This window comes from Ruditapes philippinarum, unplaced genomic scaffold, assembly GCF_026571515.1.
Source record: "Ruditapes philippinarum isolate M1 unplaced genomic scaffold, ASM2657151v2 ctg3940_1_1_1_1, whole genome shotgun sequence".
NCBI lineage: Eukaryota > Metazoa > Mollusca > Bivalvia > Venerida > Veneridae > Ruditapes > Ruditapes philippinarum.
In genome coordinates this window covers 57,466-83,884 of record NW_026865429.1, presented here as the reverse complement: position 1 = coordinate 83,884, position 26,419 = coordinate 57,466, and the positions used below count along the sequence as shown (strand labels likewise).

Sequence of the window (26,419 nt, the reverse complement as noted above, 5' to 3'; positions counted from 1 at the left end):
GGACCAAAACATCCAATGTCCATAGGCTGGAGGATATGAGAGGTGTGTGGTGGCAAGACAAACAGAACAATATTTTGCTGTTTAGCCCATTCAACAAGATCTACTGATATGTGACTACGATGACCATCATACAGTATAAGAATTGTGTCATCTGATCTTCCCTGGCAAAACTTCATAAAATGATTTTGCAATAATCTTTAAAAACAACACTATTTGACCAACCACTTGGTGTCATGATACCATCAGCACCAGGACTTTTTCCTTCCAAGAGACCATCTAACATTCGGACACCAGGGAAAACAAAATATGGAGGGATTTGCATTCCAGCTGCATTACCAGCCCCTATTATAGTGACAGTTTTACCACGCTCAGACATGATAACTTGTGCCTTACAATCTTTTCCACTTACAACACTAGGGGGTTTATATTCAGTATTTATTCCCTTTTCATCAATGTTATAGATAAGGTGCGGTTTGTCAAATAAATCATATTTTCGTAAAATTCTTTCAAGTTCATTAAAGTATTTAGTGACAGATTCTTCACTGGCACATTTAGCACGTTGTTCAGACAGACTTGAAGGACGGACAACATTAAGTTCTGGCCACCTTTTTATGAAGTTATAAAACCAATTAAGTGTGAATGGCTGATCATCTTTCCTCTTGCCTAAAGAAACAGCATAATCAGAGGCTAAATTGATACTTCAGCCCTCGTGTAACCATATCCAACAGAAGCAAGATCTTTTAAGTGTTCACACAATTTAGCTTCTTCATCTAAAGAAAGCACAGGGCAGGGTCCTGATTTGACACAATCAATTGATATTCTATTATCAACCCGGTCTCTCAAAGTAGTAAGAGGAACTCCATTTAGCTTTGCAGCTCTATATACTGGAATTCCTTCATCTTTCACCATTTTATAAGCTGATGTCATAGCAGTTGGTGACCATAGCCGTAGTCTTGACCTATCTGCAGGTTGAGTAAGCTGAAATGAACCAGAATAAACAATCTTTTAATGCATATTTTGGCTTATTTTGAATACCACATATATTAAACATGAATAAATAACAAAATGTGTTCATTTCCTTTATTAGATGGTCTTAACATCAACTTAGATTCAATACAGATTATGTCCAGTCTGTATTTAACTATTGCAATTAATAAGATCTATGGCCCTGATTTGCTTCCGTATTTTATTTTTTTGACAGGTGCTAGTGACGTATCACTTGGTCTATTTTAGAACTAATGTTGATTTGCTTGCGTCATCCATCGGCTGCTGTCAGAGGCTTGCAGATAAATTAAAATGGAGGATTGTATAAAACAGAAAAAAAGCATTAGTGAAAACTGTATAAAATTGATGATTTGTAAATAAAAGAGTAAGTTTACCTTTATCCTGAACATTTTTACCGTGAAAACAGTTTTTATTGAAGCAGCTGAATACACAGTGTTGACTTGGAGGTTTCCTTGTCAAATGACGTCAAACTCGTGAAAAAAACACGCGATTATTTACTCTATCGGGAATTCCATTATATCGAGAACTGAATATCTGAGGATATTGATAATACGCGGAAAGTCCGAGCGGGGCCGAAGGCCCCGCGAGGGCTGTAGCGCTCTTAGATAACATGTATGACGCGTATCAATTCAAAAGAAATCAAATTAAAAGTTAATGAAAAATTCAAAAAAATATATATCCCAAACCTAATGAGCTGCGAAAAAATCCTTAGTTAGCGGGCGCCGCCATTTTGAAATCTATGTTGTACAACGCTTGACAAGCGCCTCTTGTAAAACGCTTTACAAGCGCCTCAATGGCTGAATATTTAGACTGGTTTAAATGTTATGAATAGCGGGCGCTTTTTGATTTTCATTCCGAAAAGCGTGTAAACTACACTGATTTTTTATCATTAAACGGCCCAGTCGTCTGCTTTTTTATCGCTGTCGTCTCAACAGGCTGAACGGTACTATTTTGGCATAATTACATTTTCCTATTTAAAGTCCTAGAATTATATTTACTTTTGCATATTTGGACTACCACAAATTTTACATGTTTCTTTTTGTACATTTAAATATATTTTAACATTTTTAATTAAGTTACTTATGCAAGTTTATGCAATAACTTGAGCTAGTCCTACTGGACTATACTGTATACAACTATACCAGTTCTAAATATGTTTAAGTGAAATTCCAAGCATATTTTCACTTGATTTCAATTGATTTTTCTGAAGAAAAAAAAATCATAAAAATTATATAGACTCTACCAGATCTTATGCATTATTTTCACACTTAATAATTGTCTACATTCAGCAAGCATACTGGTAAATAACTATGTCTATTTTCAACAAGCATAATTATTGGCTGGACAACAATATTGTAGGAAATCAATTCCAAGAACTTCAAACAAAAAAAGTTAAACATTCAAATGAAATATACCAAGAAAACAATTATTGTACAGAAGTAAATAATGATTAACAGGCTTTTACACAGATATATTTACTCTCTCCAAATCAATCTGAGCATTTACATATGCAGAATGATAATTACAATGACCATAATTATTGTCTGAACAACAATGTCAACCACTAACTGATACACTTTCACAAATATAAATATCAGAGAAAATATACTTTCCATTATATCTCCAACAACACATTTCATCACATTCAATTATTTTTCAATTAAACAACTGTTTCTTACACATCTATGGACAAAACTAGATAATTTAAAAGGGACTAATAACAGAAGATTTTTTGGTGGGTGGTATGTCAACCACTAACTGATACACTTTCACAAATATAAATATCACATGAAATAAACTTACAATTGTATATGTACTTTCACCAATACATTCAATTACTAGTATTCATGTATTTTTCTAAATCTACATTAAACATATTTTCATCATTTCGTCTACACCTTTCTCTCAACATTTTTTGTCATAATGATTTTTTAATTGATGACATGTTTATTATTTCTATGTTTCTTTTCAAAATATTCCATGACATTAAATGTCATCATGACATTTCACCACTGATTAAAAGAATCTGTCTAAATTTAGAATTTAACACCATGAATAGCTACAAAACTGTATATCAACTATTTATTTAGACACTAATAAAAAGAATTTAAAGTCCTACCCATATGTTGCTCATTTTGAATATTATCAATGTATTTTTTTCTTACTAGCATGCTTTTATTACTTAATCACGTGTATATATATGTAATTCAAACATTCATGTTATTAATTCATATTGCATATTTCTTTTATGATTATTAAGCTAAATTTTATCATCAATTATTCACATTTGTAATCAATACTTTTAACATTTATTGATCACAGTTCTTGGAATTGGTTAATAGTTTGTCAAATTTTCTTTAAATATTGTCATATAAATACATTTTAATATATTTAAACTATGTAGTTTTTTTTCACATGAAACAGTGAAAAACTTTTTCTGTTTTGTTCTTTTCACAGATGAATCATCTGATATTTGCAACTGACTCAAGAGGGCGTATCATATAAACATTTGTATGATGGTGTTCATGCAGATGAACATCTAAAGAGAAATGGTTCACATTTCTTTGTCATTCTGTAGAAAATGATTTAAGGTCTTGGGACTTTAAACAATAAAAAACATTCCTGTTACACAGTACTTAAATACATAAGGACAATCATCAAAATTTCAATTTAAATTTGCTTTAATTTTGCTTACATAACTGAACGTCTTTTAATGTTAATAAATATTCTGTAGTGTGGGACATGTCAGTCTCTAACCAACAGAAACATTTAATTGAAAAGTATAAATCTATCGTTATTAAATACCAGCTATATATAAATACCAGCTATATTCAATAATTATACGGGGAAGTCAAAGACCGGGCCCGCAAAGCTGTTCCGGGCTTTGGCTTGCCCGGCTATTGACTACACGTGTATATTTAAAAGTAAATCAAATAAAAAACAATTAAAAAATATATAGAATTCTATACCTATCAATGAAATTTTCAGTGTCACTTTAGTCGGGCGCCGCCATTTACAATGTAACTTAATGATAATAGGCGAAGTATTCCGATAACGGAACAAATCTCAACTTTTCGGATAAATGATAATCGTCGAGTATTCCGAGTGAAAACGTAAGCGGTGCATGTAATACCGAATGACACCTTCAAAACGGAAAGAATGAAAGGAATTTTTCATTATTACCATTACATTGTGTTAGATAATGTAAATATTCAAAATATATACATGTATTTGTTTACTATATATACATGTTTTTTTTGTTGTTTTTTTTTTCTTTAATTTTTTAAATGTTGATAAATGTTCTGAAATGTGGGACATGTCAGTCTCTAACCACCAGAAACATTTCTTAAACAAAAAAAGTATAATTCAATTTTCAAGGTTTATTATCTTTAAACACCAGAATATTTAAAAATGAAACAAAAATTTTAAAATCACATAATTTTGATCAGAGGTAGTGTTGAACATTATCAATATAATTCAGTTAGATAATTTCTTTGATACTGCATAATTTACATGAAGATCTACATGACTTTCCGCGCCATAGGTAGCACCTAATTTCATATTACTTTTAGGGTAAAGATAAAACGGTAAATTCAATATCACTACGAGTTGAATACTTAAAAGATTATTTTTCTTCATTTAGGATATTAAAGCATTCTTGTGCCCTATACATAGGTTTAAAAAAATGTGCTCTTGCGTAAAATGACTCGATTAAATCTTAGGTTACTATATATTTATTATTTTAGAATCAAGCACATACTTCTGTTCATGCAGACGTTTGAAAACTGCAAGCGTTTTGTTTATCATCGCGAAAATGAACAACGTGCGAGGAAAGAACACAAGAAGAAAACATCTAAGTAAAAATAAGAAAAAGTCTTGGAGAAAAGTAGACACCAACGATGTGGAAGAATTTTTAGAAGACGAAAGACTTCAAGAAAGAACAGGGTATTGAATTGTCATTGATTGATTTTCTTAATTTGTAGACACAGCCACTTGGAATGACAGACTATTCTCTCCCTTACCAGTTCCTACTGACGGTTCTTTCCCAAACTGTTTCCTCCCCTGACGGTTTTCTCCCAAATTTGAATTATGCAGACAGTTCTCCCCCAATTTTTTATAAGATCATTTTAGTTTTGACTTAATCTAATATGAAAAAGGCAAAGCCTCAGAGCGAGCTCGATTTTCTTTTACCGTAAAATACTTAAATAGTTTAAAATAATCGTTCATTTTTATTTTACATTTTCCGTTTTAAAATTGTCATTCGGTATTTTATACACTGCTTCCGTTTATTCTGGTTCCCCCTTTCTATTATGGTTCCCGTATAAGTTGCGCAGGACACCAGTCTACGCTTCCGTTTTCAATCAGAGTACATCGGCTTTTATTGTTATCTTGTAATTCGAAAAGTTGCGATGTGTCAATTCGGTACTTCGGATGAAAGTTTTCAAAACCATTACTATCTAGCAGCTCGTGTTACAGTAAAGCTCGCTTTGTGAGCAGGCCCTTTGGGCCAGCTCGTCGAACTCGCTAATAATATTTCTTAATGAAGATTAATATGAAATTAGGTGCTACCTATGGCGCGGAAAGTTCTTATGAACTATGGTTTGAGCATAACATGATGTTTATTGTACATGTAAACCAGATCTTTCTTGCAGGTATTTTGTACTGTAAACAAAACAAATAAATTGGTGGTGTTCAACCTATCGTGGGAGCGCTCAGAATATTCCGACAATCTCCGAACGTAAAGGGGGACCACTGCGCACGCGTCGGCGTTTGGAAAATCCTGTCCGCCATTTTTTGTAAATCTCTAATCACAGTTGTTGTTTTAACGTTATTTTTAATGTGCTAATTTATCAAAAAGGATATGTAAAGTAACTTTTTATATTTATAATCGTTACTATAGTTCTTATCAATTAAATGAATGTTTACTTTCTGATTTTGCACATCATTCTCTCACCGGAAGTGTTATTTAGCAGACGCTAGCAATAGTCTAAATTATGTAGACGCTCATTAAAAGGGCTCTAATATCTATATTCAGCTCAAAAGGATTTCAAAATGGCGGCGCCCAGTTAACTAAGGATTTTTTCACAGCTCATTAGGTATAGGATATATTTTTTGAAATTTTCATTTACTTTTAATTTGATTTCATTTGAATTTATACGCGTCATACATGTTATCTAAGAGCGCTACAGCCCTCGCGGGGCCTTCGGCCCCGCTCGGACTTTCCGCGTATTAAAAGAATGTGTTTGATATTAAGTTATGTTTTATATTAAGACATTGTTTTATGTTGATCAGCTGAAAAGTGCCTGTAAATTGAACACATTTTGCAGGTATTTTAATCCTAGCAACACCTTCATTGTGAGAGATTAAGATTATTTGACAGTGATTGATGTACACCTGTAATTATAATTCAGCTATTTTAATCTAATCAACACCTTGATTCTTGAGTAATGAATTAACAAACACCTCAGTTATCTCTGACAGCAAACTTAACACACATGTGTATTGAACTCCTTTCGTGAAAGAAAAATTTGGGTGTAGTATCATCATACATGATGAACTTGAACTGACCCTATCTATAATGCTTGTTTGCGCATGCTCAGTATTTCTAGTAAATTTCTAAGATCACATGTTAAGGGTTTACAGAATAAATTTATATCTGGTGCTGAACACTAGTTGTGTTTTATTTTACTTCATTGTATCAACGCACTTGATTTAATTTCAATTAATTATTGTTCATTAATAAAAGAACATTACAACATTGGGAAAAATTGCAGGACTGAAATTTTGCAGTGATTAAATGGATGCAAATAATTACTGTCTATGACGGTGAAGAAGCGCTTATTTTCAAAGATTTTAGAATTTTTATTCAATATTTTTATTTTGTAACTTTCAATTGGGAATTTTTTCCTGTGGATTGGGAAAATAATATATTATTATCAATGGGGAATATGACCCAATAACGGCTATAAACGGACAAAAGTTTTCAAAACCACCACTATCTAGCAGGTGCTCGTGTTACTTAAAGCTCGCTTGCAAGCAGGCCCTTCAGGCCAGCTCTTGGAGCTCGCTATAAAAATCAAAAAATGTTTATTGTCTTGCCTTTCAAGATTTATTCAAAAGTTTATTCAATTTTCTTTGAATATCATGCTCAATCATTAGTCCTTCATTGAAAGACATGGCATTTTCTTTAATTTTTTTTTATAATCACCCCTATGCGTAGTACACACCAATATGGAGGCTGTTTACACAATTTTTACACCTGCTTGTGTAAAGTTGAATAAGTTGTTTTTGAGAAGAAAAATACATATTTGTGGTAAGATTATGAATACCAAGCACTATTTTTAACATTTTACATGAGGAGTTTGAATGATTGTGCATGTTTATTGTTTTTCATTTTGCTATGGACTTTTAAATAAATATCTTCAGACGTTAAAGCAGATTTGACCAAAGTAAAAAATAGCTTCAAATCTGCCGTTAACATCTAAATATTTGGACTAGCTCAATCATTATTAAAAACTTTCAAACAATGTAGTTATTATTTAAAATAAAATACCAGTGTTTTTTTTTCACTTTTGGGGGAATGGGGTCGGTGCCCTTTGGAGGGGGAAAAATGCAATAGTAGGGGGAATTTCACTTGTTTATGTATTTTATATTGTTTTCTTTCTGGTAGAAAAGGGGAGCAACTCTTGCAACACAAGTTTAAGATACGTTGCTTTTTCTTAATATACGGATCTAAAATATTGACGCATCGCATGTTAAAGTTGTTGGGATGCTGGGAGTAGCTCCCCTTGCCTACCTGAGAACAATTTGTAAACAACAACAGTATGTCTTACAGGCATAAAATAGAACATTTATCGGCAGTAAGATGCTAAAAAAATGTTGTTCATTGCAGGCAAATTCGGGCTACCGTATAGGGGGAAATTGAGGGGGAAAAAAACATACTATTTTGAGGGGGAATGGGGCCGAATTTCGCCAGATATTTTGGTGAAGAAAACCACTGACATGTGTCTTTGTCCCGACATGTCGTCTTGATGTGGTAGACATTTATGCCAAGTTATTTTAAAAAATCCTTCCATGCATGACAAAGTTAAAGCCTGGACACGAATGTGTGAACCTATAAACATTAATTGTGATAAAGTGAACTTCAAAATGGTAGTGTATATTGTTGGGGTTTTGTGATTGGATAAGTTTTTACTTTTTAATGGCCCTTTGTTTTGTCCATAAAATTTAATTATAAGTGTAATATATCCTTTTAATCACAACAAACTTAATTTAGTTATAAAACAGAAACTATCTAGGTTGTTGCATGTCTGCCAGCTCATCTGCCTGCTTTTGGGTCCTGTAGAGTCAAGGTCAAGGTCATTGTTGCTAAAAATAGAAAATCTGTTTCCAGTCAGGAAATAGAAAATAGGTTTCAAGTCAATAACTAGTTTGGAATAAGATATTTTTATGAAATTTGGTGTAAAGCAAGTTTTTATAAAGACCTCACTTGGGATGGATTTTGGCCCCCTAGGGTCAAGGTTACAGTTACTTAAAATAGAAAATTTATTATTCTTGATTTTCATTGCACATAGTTACATTGTTTGTTGCTTGTATTTGTATTTCAACTACAACATATTTGTCTACAATGGTGATAATTGATAACCTGGTTTCGTGGCATTGCCATGTTTCTTGTTATTCCTTTTGTCCAAATTGACCTCTTTCAGACATTTCCCATTTCCCAGTATCTTTCCCATTTCCTATCCCTCCCCCCACCCATGCCTCATTCCTTGATTTACAGAATAACTTGCAAAGAAGAAAAGCTCACCCTTTCTTGTGGGCAAGGTAAATTGGATTCTGGCAAGTTGAACTTCTATGTTGTCTGTCTGAAGGGGCAAGTTCTTGATCAAAAAGATTGTGAAGAACTGGAGTAGCTGTACTTGTTCCCATATTCAAAGCATGAATAACGATATCTAAAGCTCACCAATGCCAAAAATATATTCTTACACTTTTACAGGTGTAACCTTTATCTATTGCAAGATGCATTTCATAGTTGGAGGGAAAAAAAAGCTTGAGAAGTCTTCTACCTTTGTATGGAGTTAGGGGTCAGTTAGGTCAAGGTCATCAATGCTTTTTAGTCCCCTACCGGTTTAACCGGAGGGGACTTTAGGTTTACCCTCCGTCTGTCTATCTGTCTGTCTGTCAGTCCGTCCGTCCACAAAACTGGATCCCGCGATTAAGCCGCAAAAAGTACTTTAAATATTTTTATGAAACTTGATATATGGATAAATGGCAGTATGGAGATTATGCACATCTTTTTCTTTTCAAATTCTGGTTGCTATGGCAACAAATAGACTGAAAATATGGCAAATTTAACACATAAACTGGATCCATTGATAACTCAAAAAGTACTGAAAATGTTCTTATGAAACTTGAAATATGGATAAATGGCAGTCTGGAAATTATGCACATTTTTTCTTTTCTTCCTATGTTGAAAATTCTGGTTGCTATGGCAACAAATAGACTGAATTTCAAGATTCCTGATTTGAATTTTTACGCTTTTTCACTAGAAGTTCTTAATTTCTTAAGGTGTTTACTTCAAACTTTAAATATAAGTTTCTGGTCATCAACCACATCATATGTGACAAGGTTAACAACTCTAGCACAAAATTTATCAGAATTACCTCCCTTGAACTTAGAATTTTTATGAAAAAAATGTTGTCTTTTTTAAATAACTTCGTTATTTCTTAATGTATCTACTTCAAACTTCATATATATGTTTCTTATTATCACTCAACTTTTGTGAGAAGGTTAGATACTCTAGCAAGACTATTTTCAGAATTATGTCCCCCTTGAACTTAGATTTTTTTTGAGATATTGGTATTTTTTACTCCAACTTCTTAATTCCTTGTATAATTTTTACTTTAAAATCCCACATCGTAATACTATGGCAAGGTTTATGAATCTAGAGTCCATATTTCCGGAATTATCTCCTCCTTAAACTTTGAATTTTTCTTGTTCATTCTTTTACTTTCTTATTTCTTCATGGATTTTCTTCAAATTCAAAAATAAACATTTATTATCAACACCTACATTATATATATATATATATATTTTTAAATTTTCATCTTTGTTACTTACTATACATAATAGTTAATGCTATATTTGAAAATTGTTATTTTTTTACTTATCTTCTTTGTGACTATAAATGGTATCTTTAAACTTAAAGTAAAACTCACATCATATATGACAATGTTCATAAATCTAGCATCTTTATTTCAAGATGTTTAAAAAAAATAACTTTAATAAGAGTCTCCTTCAGTCAGTCTTTTCATAAAAACTGTTTCCTGAGATCACTTTTAAAGATTTTTCCCAACAAATTTACTTAAAATAGAGAAAAGTTGAAACATTAGTTATACTTATTCATCCTGAGAAAATTGAACCTTTTGATTATCTGTTGTATAAACATAATTTCCTTACTAGGCAGGGATACTTAACATATTACTATGATATAGACAAACTTAGAACTCAAAAGATTTAAGTTCATTCATGTCATTCATTCACTGGTAAAATTGAATGGTCAATGCCCATCAGAATGTTGCTAGGGTTCTAACCAGTAGGGGACTTATGGATTGCTTTCAATACTATGATAATTGCTTGTTAAAAAATAATTTGTCTTGTCATACTTTAGCCCTTAGAGCCTTCATATTTGGTAGTAAGGTAACTTACATGGTCTTCTTTCTTAGGATTGAGTTAGGGGTCAGTAGGTTAAGGTCAAGGGTGCCAAAAATAGATTTCTACACATTTGCTTATACAGCCTTTATTTATAGACTGATGTGTCTTATATTTGGAAGGAAGATAACTTGCATGGTCTTCTTCCTTTGGATTGGATAGTCAGTGAGTCAAGAGTGCCAGAAATAGATTTCTACACATTTGCTTATACAGCCTGATGTTTTTCATATTTCAAATTTGGAAAGAACATACTTGGATGGTCCAGTGTTGGAAGTCACATGTACAAAGTCATTATTTTTTTACACTTCTTATACAGCCTGTTTTCACTATACAGCCTTTTTTCACTAATATTTCATATTTGAAAGGAACATACATCAGTTTGTCCTGTTTGGGCGGAGTTTGGTGTTACTGGGTTTAAGGTCAAGATCTTGCATTTATATATTTGATAAACTTTTATTGGCAAGTTGAATATTTTTCAACTTCATCAAATAGCAATGACATGCCAACTTACATTTTTCACAAAGGTCATGATTCTGTCAAAGTTATATAACTGAGTTTACAATTTATTTGGCAATTTTTCCATCCATAACTGACTAAATGGGTAAACCTTTTACCAAACACATTCTTGTTAATATTATGCCAGATTTTATGACAATTTTAAGCTGAACCATTAAAAGAATATTTGTTCATCTCCCTTACCATTATTTATATTTTACATACACATCATTGAAACAAACAACTATTATGATATTAAATAAATAAATTGACAATATCATTCTCAAAAGTTTTTCTTATTGTTTTCTTTTCTTTTGATCTATTTTATTGTTTTACATTTGTGATTTTGTGAAAGTAAACAAACTGAAATAATGCTAGATAGATCATTTATTTATCATTCACTTTATGCTTATATTTGTGTAATTATTGTGCATAAACAGGTGAATATTTCTCTATTACAGTGGAAAGGTTTCAGAGAAAAGTGATGCTTCTTTGTTCTTTGTAGACAAAAAAGTTACTAAGGGAAAAGGAGGTATGTATTGATAATGATTTTCCTCCTTATATAACAGTGGCCTCTAAAAGGCCTCTTCCCCAATGAATTTTTCTTTAAATTGGTGCAGTTTTCCCAAAATCTGAACTTACCCCAAGTTAGCAATTTTAGCGACAATTTTCCCAAAATCAAGAGGCAGAGGCCTCTTCCAAATTAAGTGAGAAAACCGCTGATTAATATTTTATAGAATAAAAACCAAACAAATGATAAAGTGTTTCATACAATTGATTTTTAAGTTGTTTGTAGAAACTTATTTTATCATTTTGATTTTCTAACATCATCCTTTCATCTGTGTTCTTGTTTTATCAACTTGACTGATTTCAGTATTCTGTCATCTTTTTTGTTGTTACTAGGTTTAAAAGATAAAGTTAAAAGAAAGAGAAAGGCACAAGAAGAGTTAAAGGTTATAGAAGAAGCATTAAAGCCTCCACCTAAGAAAAAGTGAGTACAATTGTTTTAGCATTAAATTCCAAATGTATATAAGAAATTAAATCAGTCTCAGTGGTGTTTATTGGCTATTTAACACCCATTCAGAGAATTGATGCATATGGATTGTTCACAAAGACCAAAGGCCTAAAAAAGTTAATTTTTTTTGCATCACAACGACAAACAAAGTCATGTAAGAATATTGTATACATTTTCTGACCTTAAATAACTAATATTCTATTAGATGAAAAAATATTTTGACTATAGTTTATTTTTAAGTCCATTTTTTATAAGCTTGTGCTGTAATACTTGACTTGACTGAAATGGTCAAGTGCTACTTGTCAACAAGAAAAAAGTTTCATCACAGTTTGTCCAACCTTGGTGCAAAATACCTCTTTCTCATGTGAAATGAAGAACTGTTTTTGTCTTTATGGCCAATTTGTCCTTTATCAATATTTATTTGTTTAATTGTTTAAATTCATTCTTTGAGATTGTAATACTGAATGTTGGTGGTTTTATTCATGATGGTATCTGCTTGTGACAAGTAAAGATAGCAAGGTCAAAATTTCATTATATCTTTAAAGTGTATACTATAAAGCTATATTTAAGATGCCTGTACTTTATAAAATTTCTGTTTTAATTTTGTAAATGAGTCATTCCACAATACCTGTATAAAGTATAATGTTTGTAAGTTACATGAGAGTGCATTCTCATTACTAAATGTCTAGAACCCAATTTAAAAAATACATGTAGCAGCATAATATTTTGTTCCAGAACATTTAATTCTGTTTCTGCATAGTATTCATGTGTGTTAAATAACAGATATATTGTTTGTTACAACTCATTCAGGAATCAACTGTGATATATTGGAAGTAACATAATTTTATCTTTTATAGACCTAGTTAAAATAGTTTATCAGATATAGCTTTATACTCTTTATATCCAATCCTAATAAAACTAACTAGTACTCGTATGTGTCATGTTTAATATGTTTTTAATGTTTTCATTAAACAAACAACAGGCTTAATTCAAGGAGGAAAGTCCTACAAGTTATCTATGACAGGGTTTTTTTCCAGGATTTTGGGAACATGACCCATACCCATGGAATTGGGAATTCCAGCGATGTTTTGTTAAAAATCGGGAAAAAAAGGCATGACTTAAATTTTGCAGTGATTAAATGAATTGTAAGGAATCACTGTCTAGGATAGCATCTTCAAACACTTAAGAAAATGTTATTGGCATAACAGTCAAGAAGCCCTTATTTTCAAAGATTTTACAACTTGTTATTCAATATTTTTATTTTGTAACTTTCCAATTGGAATTTTTTCCTGTGGATTGGGAAAATAATATACTATTTTCAATTGGGAATATGACCGAATACCGGCTATAAAATGAGCCCAAAAAAATCCCTGTATGATCAAGTATTATGTGTGCCGTAGTATTAGTTCATATATATTTTAGGAAAGATAAAAGAATTTCAGCAGTGATTGAGAGGGAAGCAAGCGGAAAACTAACAGACACCCAGAAACAGGCATTTAAACAAAGACGTAAAGCCAGAAACCAGAAACTACATCAAGTGAGAACCAGGGGAAAAAATGCACCAGTTAATTATGATCTATGGGGAGGTTTGTAGCCAATTAATGTTTATTGATGCTTGATATAAAATATGGAAAATGAACATAAGATTTACAAACTATTGGGTTTGTAACTTTTTATATGCCCGAAAGAATTTTGGGCATATTATGTTATACCCCCTTGCCTCTGTCCGTTCTTCCGTCCGTTAGCAATTTGGTTTCCGGAGCATAACTGAAGTTCCATTTGGCCCACAATCTTCAAACTTCATAAGATGATTGTCCATATTGGGTAGAAGACCTCTATTGATTTTGGGGTCACAAGGTCAAATGTCAAGGTCACTATTACTTTAAAACTGAAAACAGTTTCCGGGGCATAACTTAAGTTCCATTTGGCCCATAATATATAAACTTCATAGGATGATTGTCCATATTAGGTAGAAGACCCCTATTGATTTAAGGGTCACAAGGTCAAAGGTCAAGGTCACTATTAACAGTTTCTGGAGTTTAAGTTCCATTTGGCCCACAATATTCAAACTTCATAGGAGGATTGTTATTTGAAGGAGGTAATACTTTATTTAATTCCCATGTCTTACCAATGCTTCATCTTTGCTAAAAAAAAATCACTTTCGGGCATATAATGCTCCGTATAGTGGCGCTCTTGTTTCTCAATTTTGTTGCAGACAATATATTAGTAGTCTTCTTTTCTTCATTATTGATTAGAGATGAAATTGTACTACAAGTTTCAATCTGTATAATACATTATAACGAGGACTCTATATCATGGAACAGATTATGTAAGGTTTATATATGAATAAGAGTTTGTAAACTTTCTAGCAAGTCAAGAAATAAAATTGTTTGGTACCACATTTAATAAAATTGTTCATTAAATTTGATATGGGAGGGTTTTGTATTTAGTAGTGTAAATATATATTAGGTATATCAGTAACTTACTTTAAATACATGACATTTCAGATACATTAGATTCTGAACTTGTTGGTCAAGATGAACATTTTATCACAGTTACAAAGAAAAAAAGAGTAAAGGTATTTATTTTTTGTCTAAAGTGTATAAAACTGTATCTAATGAAAAATTTTATGAAAATTTTTGACAGTAAAATTATACTGTTTCCATATCTTATGTTTGATTCTTGAAAGCATTTTAACATAGAACGTTGCAATTATTTAAGAAATAATATATCCCAAACTGTGATTTTATTGCTTAATAACATCACTGTTTGGAGTTCAGATGCGGGGAATTATATCACGAGGGCGTAGCCCAAATGATATAATGATGTGCATCCAAACGACAAACAGTGATGATATTTAGCTAAATTATGCCTGATTTGTTTCCATACTTACTGTCAGCACGTCACATTTTTAGTGGTTACGTCACATGTATAATGCTTACCTCACATGTCTAAATATAGAACTTCAAACAGTGATTTTATAGCATAATAACACACACTTTAGGTTCTTCTATGTTCAATAGGGAAAATGTGGGTCGTGTTAGAATTAACAATAACACATAAATATTGTATGGAAAAGAGTAAAATGTTAGAATACAAAATGCTACATTGCTATTTTAAGAAATTAAGCAACGATTTATCGCATACACCATTCGCTTTTAAGGCAATTTACTACCAACTCAAACAATAATCTTTGCAGCAGATATATAGCTTTACACACATTAAAATGATACTAGCCTAAAAAATCACAGCACGTAATAATTTTGTTTGAACAATGACTTTCATATTCCCCCAGTATAGAGCCAACTCAGAGTGTAATACTGTTTAGTCTGACCAGACTTAGTACTGTTTATTTGTTGTCTGAAAACTCTGAAACTAACACTGAACTGTTCTTAATGCATAGCAGGCCAAGTCCATGCTACAAGTTAAAATTTAAAGAAGTTGCTGAGTGGTTAACACTTCAGACTAGTGATTTAAGGATTGCTAGCTGCATGCGTTCAAATCCTGCTAGAGGAAAGCTATTGTTTTGTTGGGCAAGAAAGTTTACACTCATAGCTAAGTACTGGTTGGGTCCAGGAACAGATTCAAGAGTGTTTCAAAAAGCTTATAGCTTCCAACACAATCAAACAAAAAACTAAAAACCTAGTTTCCAACACAAACTAAAAACATTTACATTTTCTTTGCATATACTTGTACTTTTTATAGTCTTGATTTTAATATTTTGAAAGTGTTTATGTAAATAAACCTTATCCTTAATTTTCAATTTAGATAGAATGTATATTAATATAATTCGTCATGAAGTACTTGCATTTCTTATCTACATGTACTTTAAGTTAGATGAACACATTCATTTCTGGTAGAGCTGTGCTGTAGCATTGGCCAGAATTTCTTTAACTTGTTACAAGTTTTGCTGTATTTCAGGCACCTGATCGTTTACAGTTGCCTGTTTCATCTATACCAGCAGTGGAAATACCTCATCCTGGAACTTCCTATAACCCTGCTTATGATGAGTACCAGGTATGTATGTTTAACTTCCCCTATTTATTCTTATCAGTTCAAATTTAACTTGTTGTTTGCCCCTAAACATATTTTTCTTGCATATCAGACTGGTGTTTCCGTTGTTTTACCCATGCCGGAAATTTTGTCTGGCATGGGGTGCACCAGATATAAGGCATGTGCTAAACAATAATGACATTGTAACACATTTTATGAATAAACCACATTAAAATGACATGGTTTAGGTACATTTAAAAATTGAATCTGTGTGCCTAGGATGACGTCATTTTCCTGTTATGAATGACGTTGTAAATTAATACACTATTGTTAGAAAATAGTTACAAATGTTGTGACATTAATTTTCATGAAAAATTGTTTTCTTGAGATAAAGAATTTGAAATATGATAGAATATGCAAGAAAAGATATCTGACTTGTTTGCGGTTCAGATCTGAATTTCTGCCCCTCAGGTATCCTCCTTAAGGATGGATATTCTGCAACATATGACAGATGTTATTAATCTCCTTTAAGTATCTCCTGTAACTATCAAATCAATCAGATTCATAAAAGTGGTCTGATCTTTTTTTGGAGTTGGGAAAAGTTAAACATGGATTATAAATATATCATATACAAATAAATTTACTTCTGATAATAAAGTGTTCTAGAATGATATGTTCATATTATTTGTAACTAATCCTTATGACCATTACAAATTTATCTGTACATCTTAAAATCCAACAAAAAAACACAAAAACCATTGATAATCTAGATATTAAGTAAGTAAATATCTCTATTTTAGTTTAGAAAGATAAAGTAACATAAGTTATAAGCATTGAATTTTGACATTATTTATTGCGTTATTTATTACATATTAAAGGATTTGTTACAAAAAGCACACAGTAAAGAATTGAAAAAAATAAAACAAGAAGAAAGAATTAAAAGAGCTTTAGATGAAAAGTTTCCCTCAGCAAGAGATGCCCCAACAGAGGTAAGAATTATGAACATTTCTTCCCTACTTTCTTTATACTTAAGTATTTTTACAGTACTTATCAGCAAGCTTTGCCTTAGCATAAAGTGACAAACAAGAGAAGTTTTTAATAAGTTACATTTAGAGGATTTTATTCCAGTGCAAAACTGAAATTTTGTCTTAGATGTAAAACCAGTATTTTATTTGTTTCATTTTTTATAATCCTTTATTCCTTTTTCTTTAATATCAGCTGACCTAGATTTTGTTGTTGTGACCTACTTTCATGTCCTTTGATGTACATCTATGAAATTTGGACTATTTGCACAGTTTTAGATGTAAAATTGAATATCAGCTGACTTTGATTTTGACCTAGTGACATACTTTGATTTTTTAAACTTTTTTTCTGTAATTTTTTTAAACCTTTTATTTGTTTGCTTTTGAAAAAAAAATGTATAAGTTGAGTGTTCCTCCCGCCTAGAGGACTACTACTCTTATACCACTAATGCAATTTCAATAAAACTTAATAGGATTCATTAGTAGCTCAAGTTGATATTACCAAGGACCATTAGAAAAGTTAAATGTTTGATGGAAGCATAACCAAAATAGATGTACCATAAAAACTGCTGCTGTAGTCAGTGCTAAAATACATACATATGTATATAATAGTGTTAGTCTGATTATAAAGAGTTCAATTAACCACTTTATGGTTTTTAACCTGTGAGTTTTGAAACAAAACAAATTATATATTTACACCAGGCAAATCATTTACAAGAAATGTCAGCAGGCTTGTTTCACAACTCTGATAATGAAGATGAAGACGAGGAAGGTGACCTTGATAAACTGTCAGTCAATCCTCCAGTTAGACGAGAAAATAAAAAAGATGAAAGGAAAAGAAAAAAGGAGAAGGCAATGAAGGAAAAGGTATTTAATCAACATTCCTGTAAGATGAAGTGATAAATTAGCTCAACAAGTTATAATGATATATCTGCTAGTGTTATGTTCTGTAACATATAATCTCAAATTAGCTTGTCCGAAAAAAAATGACTATTTCATTTGAAATCAGCATTCTTCCATTGTTTACTTTTCTTATCTTCTTAAGTATATGTTGTATGTTCCTGAACTTCAGGAAGTACATTGTATTTAAAGTTGTTTTTTTTATTATCTCCCGCCGAAAACTTTTCGGCGGGGGATATAGAAATAGTCTCCGTCCGTCCGTCCGACCTTCCGTCCGTCCGACATTTTTGTCCGGAGCATATCTCTCAAAGTATTTGAGTTATCAACTTGAAACTTCATAGGTGGATAGACCTCATTGAGGAGGAGTGCAGTGCACAAGAATGATAACTCTACCTTGCATAATTTTTGAGTTATTGCCCTTTGTTATTTTTCAAAATTGATTTTTGTCCAGAGCATAACTCCAAAAGCCTATGAGATATCAACATGAAACTTCATAGGTGCATAGATCTCACTCAGGAGGTGTGCAGTGCACAAGAATGATAACTCTACCTTTCATAATTTTTTAGTTATTGCCCTTTGTTATTTTTCTTACTTAATTTTTCACCTGAGTGAGGCATAACTCAAAAAGTGTTTGAGATATCAACATGAAATGTCATAGGTGGATAGATCTTATTGAGGAGAAATGTTGTGCGCAAGAATGATAACTCTTCCCTATACAATTTTTGAGTTATTGCCCTTTGTTCTTTTTCATGCTATTTTGTCCAGGGCTTATCTCAAAAAGTATTTGAGGTATCAACTGGAAACTTCAAAGGTGGATGGATCTCATTGAGGAGGAGTGCAGTGCACAAGAATGATAACTCTACCCTGCATAATTTTTGAGTTATTGCCCTTTGTTATTTTTCAAAATTAATTTTTGTCCAGAGCATAACTCAAAAGGCCTTTGAGATAACATTATGAAACTTCATAGGTGCATAGATCTAATTCAGGAGGTGTGCAGTGCACAAGAATGATAACTCTACCTTTTATAATTTTTGAGTTATTGCCCTTTGTTATTTTTCATACTTAATTTTTCAATTCAATTTTTTTTTAGCTCACCTGTGACAGGGTGAGCTTTTGTGATCGCTTTTCGTCCGGCGTCCGGCCGGCATCCGTCCGGCGTCCGTCCGTAAACTTTTACTTTAAATGACATCTCCTCATAAACCACTAAGCCAATTTCATCCAAACTTCACAGGAATGTTCCTTTGGTGGTCACCTTTAAAAATTGTTCAAAGAATTTAATTCCATGCAGAACTCATGGCAACCGAAAGAAAAAACTTTAAATATCTTCTTTTAAAAAACCATAAGAGCTAGAGCTTAGATATTTGGCATGAAACATCTTCTAGTGAGTGTCTACCAAGTTTGTTCAAATAAAAGCCCTTGGGTTAAATTGGCCCTGCAACGTTGGGGGGGGGGTTGGGGGGCCTATATACAGGTGAGCGACCTCAGGGCCATCATGGCCCTCTTGTCTCAAAAAGTATTTGAGGTATCAACTTGAAATTTCATAGGAGGATAGATTTTACTGAGGAGGGATGCAGCACACAAGAATGATAACCTACCCTGCATTATTTTTCAGTTATTGCCCTTTGTTATTTTCAGCCATCAGTATTCACATAGGTTTCAAATCTGTAATCACTATAGCCATCAGTTTTCATTATCAAAAGACCTCTTAAAATGGAATTATTCTGCTCTACTACATATACATTTTTCCAATGAGCAAACACATTCGGCGGGGGATGGCCATGTTGACATGGCTCTTGTTAACATTGGTTATTATAGAATATGTTTTCCATTTCAGGCACAATTAGCAGAAAAGGAAAAACAGAAAAGAATAAAAAACAACAACTTTTTTAGGTAAAAGAAAGATTTAGAAAAAAATGAATTTTTGTTGTTTGCACTTTTAGTTTGCTCACAATATTTTAGGATTAGTTTATGGTCATTGAAGTAAAATTACACAATTTCCCAAAACTGCCCCGGCGTCGGCGTCGGCGTCAGCGTCCGCGTCGGCGTCTGCGTTGGTTAAAGTTTTTTGTAAAGTCAAATATCTCAATTACTGCTTGAGATATTCAATTGAAACTTACAATACTTATTTATAGTAACAAGGTACATCAGATTGACAAGTTGGATAACTCTGCCTACAATATTGACAGAATTATGCCCCTTTTTAACTTAGAAATTTTTGTTAAAGTTTTTTGTAAAGTCAAATATCTCAGTTATTGCTTGAGATATTCAATTGAAACTTACAATACTTATTTATAGTAACAAGGTACATCAGATTGACAAGTTGGATAACTCTGCCTACAATATTGACAGAATTATGCCCCTTTTTAACTTAGAAATTTTGGTTAAAGTTTTTGTAAAGTCAAATATCTCAATTATTGCTTGAGATATTCAATTGAAACTTACAATACTTATTTATAGTAACAAGGTACATCAGATTGACAAGTTGGATAACTCTGCCTACAATATTGACAGAATTATACCCCTCTGGAACTTAGAAATTTTGGTTAAAGTTTTTTTTGTAAAGTCAAATATCTTAATTATTGCTTGAGATATTCAATTGAAATTTAAAATACTCTTTTATAGTAACAATGTATATCAGTTTGCAAAATTGCATAACTCTGCCTGCAATATTTGCAGAATTATTTGCCCCTTTGAAACTTAAGAAATTTTGGTTAAAGGTTAAAGGTCTTCAAAGATATTTACTTGAAACTTTACACATGCACTTAGGGTCATAATTGGAGGTCATAATTGTATGTCACTGACCAAGTTCCATAACTCTATCTTGCATTAAGGCTGATTCATATCCCCTTTTCTACATAGTCTCTTGGTTAATGTTAACATGATAGTTTTACATATCTCAATAACTATTAAAGATATTTATTTAAAACTTCACATATGCATTTAGGGTCATAATTGTAGGTCACTGACAATGATCCATAATTCTATCTTGCATTTAGGCTGATTTTTCTCCCCTTTTTCAACTTAAAAATTCATGGTAAAGTTTTGCTTGTAAGCTGTTATCTCAATAACTACTGAAGGGTTTGTACCTTTTTTGGGACAATTTTATGCATTCATAATAATAAAGCAGTGATTAACTTGATAAAACATCTTAATAACAAGCCTTTGTACCTTTTCTGTCAAATTTATGTATTCATAGGTAATTAGTATTATTATACTCAATAAAACACCCTAATGACATTACCTTCCAAATAGTCAAGCAAATACTGTATAATTAGACTCTCTCTAAGGCCTATAACATGAATTTATGAAAAAAATTAGCTCTTTTGTGAACTTAAAAAATTTAACATTATAAAGGCTCTTTTACTATCAAGCACTTAGAAAAGTCGAGCGTGCTGTCCTACCGACAGCTCTTGTTTTTTAAATAAATGATTTTTGTTTCCACAAAGTTTAAATATAAACGACTTTTTAATATCTATTAATATAACTTGTCAATGAAATCAAAAAAACATTTGACAAGGTTTGTTGAATCTCTTATTGATTGTAAATGTGTCTATGTTAACAGATTAAGGTCTATAAAAGCCGAGATAAAAGCAGATGATAAAGTTTTCTCAGAGAGAAGGAAAAAAAAAGAAGAAAAGAAAGCCAGAGACCTCTCGAGAACTAAAACACTTAGTAAAAACAAGTATCCTTTATAATAAAACACTTAGTAAAAACAAGTATCCTTTATAATAAGACACTTAGTAAAAACAAGTATCCTTTATAATAAAACACTTAGTAAAAACAAGTATCCTTTATAAAATCTCACTAGCTGTTAATGTACGATGTTGAATCTGTGAGATTTTTGTATAATTTGAGTGACAAAATACAGCATTTCTAAAAAAAATTTAATTTTAATTTTTTGGCTCCTGGCAGTCTGTTATCAAGTTTTGTCTGTTCTTTATATTTTAAACAGATGGAAGGAAATTGAAACTACTTGGCATAAATGTTAACCATAATAAGATGATGTCCAAAGCGCAAGTTTGACCTTCCTCAGGTCAAGGTCACATTAATCATTATGTAGGAATTTCAAAAATATTTTGTCCGCTCCGTATCTATTGAACTGACAGAAGGACATTAAAACTTTTTAGCAGAAATGTTACTCAAGACAATATGCCAAAGGCAGGTTTCGGCTTTCTCAGACTGAAACCCTTGGGGGGGGGGGTCACTAATTTGTATAGACTTTATATAGGAAAACACATTTGAGCCGCGTCATGACAAAACCAAACTCCTTTATTGTGTGAAACTACAAAGCCCAGAGCTTAGATATTTGGCATGTAGCATTGTGTAATTTACTCTACAAGTTACTTAAATCATGACCCTGTGATAAAAATTTCTTCATTTCTGTTTAAATATACTGGTCATTCAAGATAAACAAAACTTAATTTTTTCAGACACTTAACTATAAATGTTTGTAATATCTAGAACATTCTTTAACCAAATATTAAGATTTGAGGAGCCTGACTTGGAAGTGAAATTAAGTGATGAACTCACTGGCTCTCTGAGAGAGATGAGGGTATGTGTTAACATTTATGTAAATCTTGATCCTACATTAACCCTTTCGCTGCCAGAGGGTTATTGTTTTATTGATCACCTATTTGCCAGAGGGTTTTCTAAGAAATTACTATATTATTAATTAATATAATTATTATTATTATTTGTTATTAGTATTATAATAATTATATATGTTTCCAAATATGCTAGTATAATAATAATTATTGTCGATGGTATAATTTTCTTTATATTTATTATTATTTTTATTATTATTATTAATTTATTATTATTATTATGATTATTATAGAAACGGCTAAAGCCGTCCATATGGCAAATACGCCGAAAATAACAGGGACGGCTTAAGCCGTCCCTATGGCAGTGAAAGGGTTAATACTTCATTTATTTCACATCAAAAAATGATGTAATATGAGATATGAATTTGGATTATTGTTAAACTGGAATTTTATAGTTTTGAAATTCTGGCTTAACTAAGATCAGATTTTCAATTCTAATTACAAATCAAGGACACTTTGTAGATTTTCTTGCTAAGTTGATTTAGGATTTACATCAAAACACAAAAATAGTTGTGTGGAATTTAAAGGCAAAAAAATGTTATATGCAAGTTGTTTTCTGTAGTATAGGTAATATATACAATCCTGCCATTGCTACTGGTATTTACTTAATGCAGTTGTCTATTGTATGCACATGTATACTTGACCTTTATTTACAGCCTGAAGGTCATATATTACTGGACAGATTTAACAGTTTGATGAAGAGGAATATTCTTGAAGTACGAGGTCGACCTATTCCCAAGTAAATATAGACTTTTTTCCTCTGTAAATCAGAAAATCTATTTGTTTTTAAACAATTTACACAATAAGAAATAAATTTCTTCACAAGATGCAAGATTTCTATGCAAGATTACTGTAGTTTAGATGGTAAGACTAGAGGGTTAGTTCACTTTTTATGTGCATTAACATATGCAGAATCACAAGGATGCATTTAAAGCCAGAGCCAGCAGAGTGAAGGTTTTTGTTAAACTTAGGACTTCTATCAATGTAAATGCATCAAAAAAGGTGAATCAGCGCTGTTCTTGCTCAAAAGTACAAGTCCAAATTGGTTTTTCCAAGATTTTTTCTTTGTATTATGTATAAAAAAATTGCTTGTTTCATGTTTTCCCTGTTCAAGTGCAATGTCATTTGACAATCATTGTATTAAGCCCGAGTCGTGCACATTGAAAATGTACAACAATGGTGCATGGTTACAAGAATCTCACTTTTAATACATGTTTTGTCCTCCATTGAGTATACCTGCATGCCCAGTTTTTATGCAAGAATTCAAGAATGAGTTAGCTTACATTATACCATTGATATTTTATGCTAACATACCATTGGTATATTATGCTAACATTGTACCATTGGTATTTTATGCTAAAAATTATACCATTGATATTTTATACTTACATTATACCATTGATGTTTTATGCTAACATTATACCATTGATATTTTAGGCTAACATTATACCATTGATATTTTAGGCTAACATTATACCATTGATAGTTTGTGCTAACATTAAACCATTGATATTTTATGCTAACATTATACCATTGATATTTGATGCTAACATTAAACCAATGATATTTTATGCTCACATTAAACCATTGATATTTTATGCCAACATTAAACCATTGATATTTTAGGAAACAGAAGAAATACAAGCCCAAGGTGTTTGAGAAGAAGACACATAGAGAGATCAAGAGTGTCTGAAATTGGTAAAGATATAACAGTTTTATACTTGATATTTATAGCAAAAATCAGACACAATATCAATAGAATCACCACAGACTGTTTTACCTTTTGCCCTTGTCTAATTTCCTTTAAGAGATCCCCAGATTTGTATCCCATGAAATATTTTGCATTGTTTATTTTATGTAGTATGAATAGCAAATGATTTCTGGTTTGTAGGTGATGGATTATGTGTCATGTTATGAAAACTATGTATTAAAATCCTACTGAAAGCTTGTGAAAATAATTATATTGATGAAAACTTCCACTGGCAGCTTTTAAAGTGACATTATGCCCATCCAAGGGTATAGTGAGTGAACAGATGAAAGTCAAATAAGTTTACATTTTGGCTTGAATGATATATAACTCGTATGATTCTTGAATGTTTCTATAAATATCCATCAGAATTTACTTGTTATGCTCACTTTATAAAGAGTAGGCGGTCCTTTTATATTTTTGGCAGATTTATATTTTATCCTAAACCTTATTTTCCAGTATGAACTTTTTGCCATTAAAACAGTCAATCTTTGGAAATATATAGTCAATTTGACGATACGAAAGAGAGCACACTATCACTTTTATACTATTAAATCTGCTAGAAAACTCGAGGCTGATTTAAGGAATATTATGTCTTGCATTATCTGTAAAAAATGTTCTTTCTTTAAACCTAACAACATGACAAAAAGGGTAATGCACTATTTTTCTCACTGACTGTGTCACCTTTGATTAAAAGAAGTCACCAGCAAATTGAGCCTGCATACTTTAATATGAATAAACTGTTAAGACATTTATGTCAGTGTCAAAATTGGTGTAACTTTAATTGACTATGCTGGTAATGAATTCCAATAAATTTTAAATGCATGTACTAACAATAACTTAATACTTACTAGTGTGCAAGTTATTTTAGGTGATCAATGTTTATTTCATCAGAATATCATGAACAAGTAATTACATCTGATATAACTTGTATATATGTGAAAAGTTATATTTACTAATGTATTTTCTTTTTTTCAGATACTATCAGCAAGTTGAAATATTCAGTGAATATAGTTATTTTTATGCTGCAATAAAGTATTAAAGAAAATCACTGTTGTCAATTATATATTTAAATATTTAATATGATATATAAATATTTTATGTTTGGCTCATCAAAAGCATCAGTGAGACTTTTGTTTTAAAAACTGCTATGATAATGGCTCTAATAAAATAATGTTTATTTGTGATAGATCTCATTAAAAGTAGTATTTGAAGGTCCTATCTTGGTTTCTCCTTTTGGTGGCTACCACACTATTAGACAACCAATTAAGAACTTTTTTTCTCATGAACCATTCACTGAATCAGTCATTTTTTAAACCCACGCACAACAAAGTTGTAAGAGGGGTATACTGGAATCAGCTTGACCGTCGGGCGTCCATCGGTTTTTTCTTGTCCGACTAATAACTTAAGAGTCCTCTGACCCATAGTCTTCATATTTGGCATGGAGGTTAGTCATGATTAGTAGATGACCCTTTTTGATTTTGAGGTCACCAGGTCAAGGTCACAGAGGCCTTGACTTTAAAAATCTTGTCCGCCAAATACCTTGAGAATCCTTTGACCCACAGTCTTCATATTTGGCATGAAGGTTAGTTATGATAAGTAGATGACCCCAAATTATTTTGAGGTCAAAGGTCAAGGTCACAGGGGCCTTGACTTCAAAAAGCTTGTCCACCCAATAACTTAAGATTCCTTTGACCCACAGTCTTTATATTTTGCATGGAGGTTAGTCATGATTAGTAGGTGACCCCTATTGATTTTGAGGTCACATGGTCAAGGTCACAGGGGCCTTGACTGAAAAAAGCTTGACCCACAGTCTTTATATTTGGCATGGAGGTTAGTCATGATTAGTAGATGACCCCTATTGATTTTGAGGTCACCAGGTCACAGGGGCCTTGACTGTGCCCAATAACTTAAGAATCCTTTGTCC

General features: G+C 31.8%; 3 protein-coding genes across 3 annotated transcripts in view; 1 reads left to right on the top strand and 2 right to left on the bottom strand.

The window, feature by feature from the left end:
- LOC132728976 (microcephalin-like) overlaps window positions 1-376 on the bottom strand; it is a 34,740-nt gene extending 34,364 nt beyond the window's left edge. Inside the window, exon 1 of the mRNA XM_060714706.1 lies at window positions 223-376. Within this exon, the coding sequence (XP_060570689.1) occupies window positions 223-376 (154 nt within the window). The remainder of the gene's footprint in view (window positions 1-222) is intronic.
- A 311-nt stretch (window positions 377-687) lies between these two features.
- Window positions 688-2,743, bottom strand: LOC132728965 (uncharacterized). The gene is made up of 2 exons (XM_060714692.1): window positions 1,380-2,743; window positions 688-978 (listed from the first exon to the last, which is right to left on the bottom strand). The coding sequence occupies exons 1-2, from the start codon at window positions 1,392-1,394 to the stop codon at window positions 688-690; spliced, it is 306 nt and encodes a 101-aa protein (XP_060570675.1). The 5' UTR covers window positions 1,395-2,743.
- A 2,022-nt stretch (window positions 2,744-4,765) lies between these two features.
- Window positions 4,766-25,540, top strand: LOC132728973 (ribosome biogenesis protein NOP53-like). Its single transcript, XM_060714703.1, has 14 exons — window positions 4,766-4,950; window positions 11,673-11,743; window positions 12,115-12,202; window positions 13,649-13,812; window positions 14,734-14,804; window positions 16,148-16,243; window positions 17,098-17,208; window positions 17,944-18,108; window positions 19,976-20,031; window positions 21,704-21,823; window positions 22,627-22,693; window positions 23,402-23,484; window positions 24,372-24,443; window positions 25,471-25,540. Exons 1-13 carry the CDS (start codon window positions 4,820-4,822, stop codon window positions 24,436-24,438), a joined length of 1,290 nt encoding a protein of 429 aa, XP_060570686.1. The 5' UTR covers window positions 4,766-4,819; the 3' UTR covers window positions 24,439-24,443; window positions 25,471-25,540.
- Window positions 25,541-26,419: the final 879 nt, after the last annotated feature.

Excerpts from the sequence above, each read along its gene's own strand:
- LOC132728973 (XM_060714703.1), top strand. The coding sequence starts at position 4,820 with ATGAACAACGTGCGAGGAAAGAACACAAGAAGAAAACATCTAAGTAAA. Across the intron at positions 11,744-12,114 it reads AGTTACTAAGGGAAAAGGAG|GTTTAAAAGATAAAGTTAAA; the intron begins GTATGTATTGAT and ends TGTTGTTACTAG. Across the intron at positions 17,209-17,943 it reads CAAGAGATGCCCCAACAGAG|GCAAATCATTTACAAGAAAT; the intron begins GTAAGAATTATG and ends TATTTACACCAG.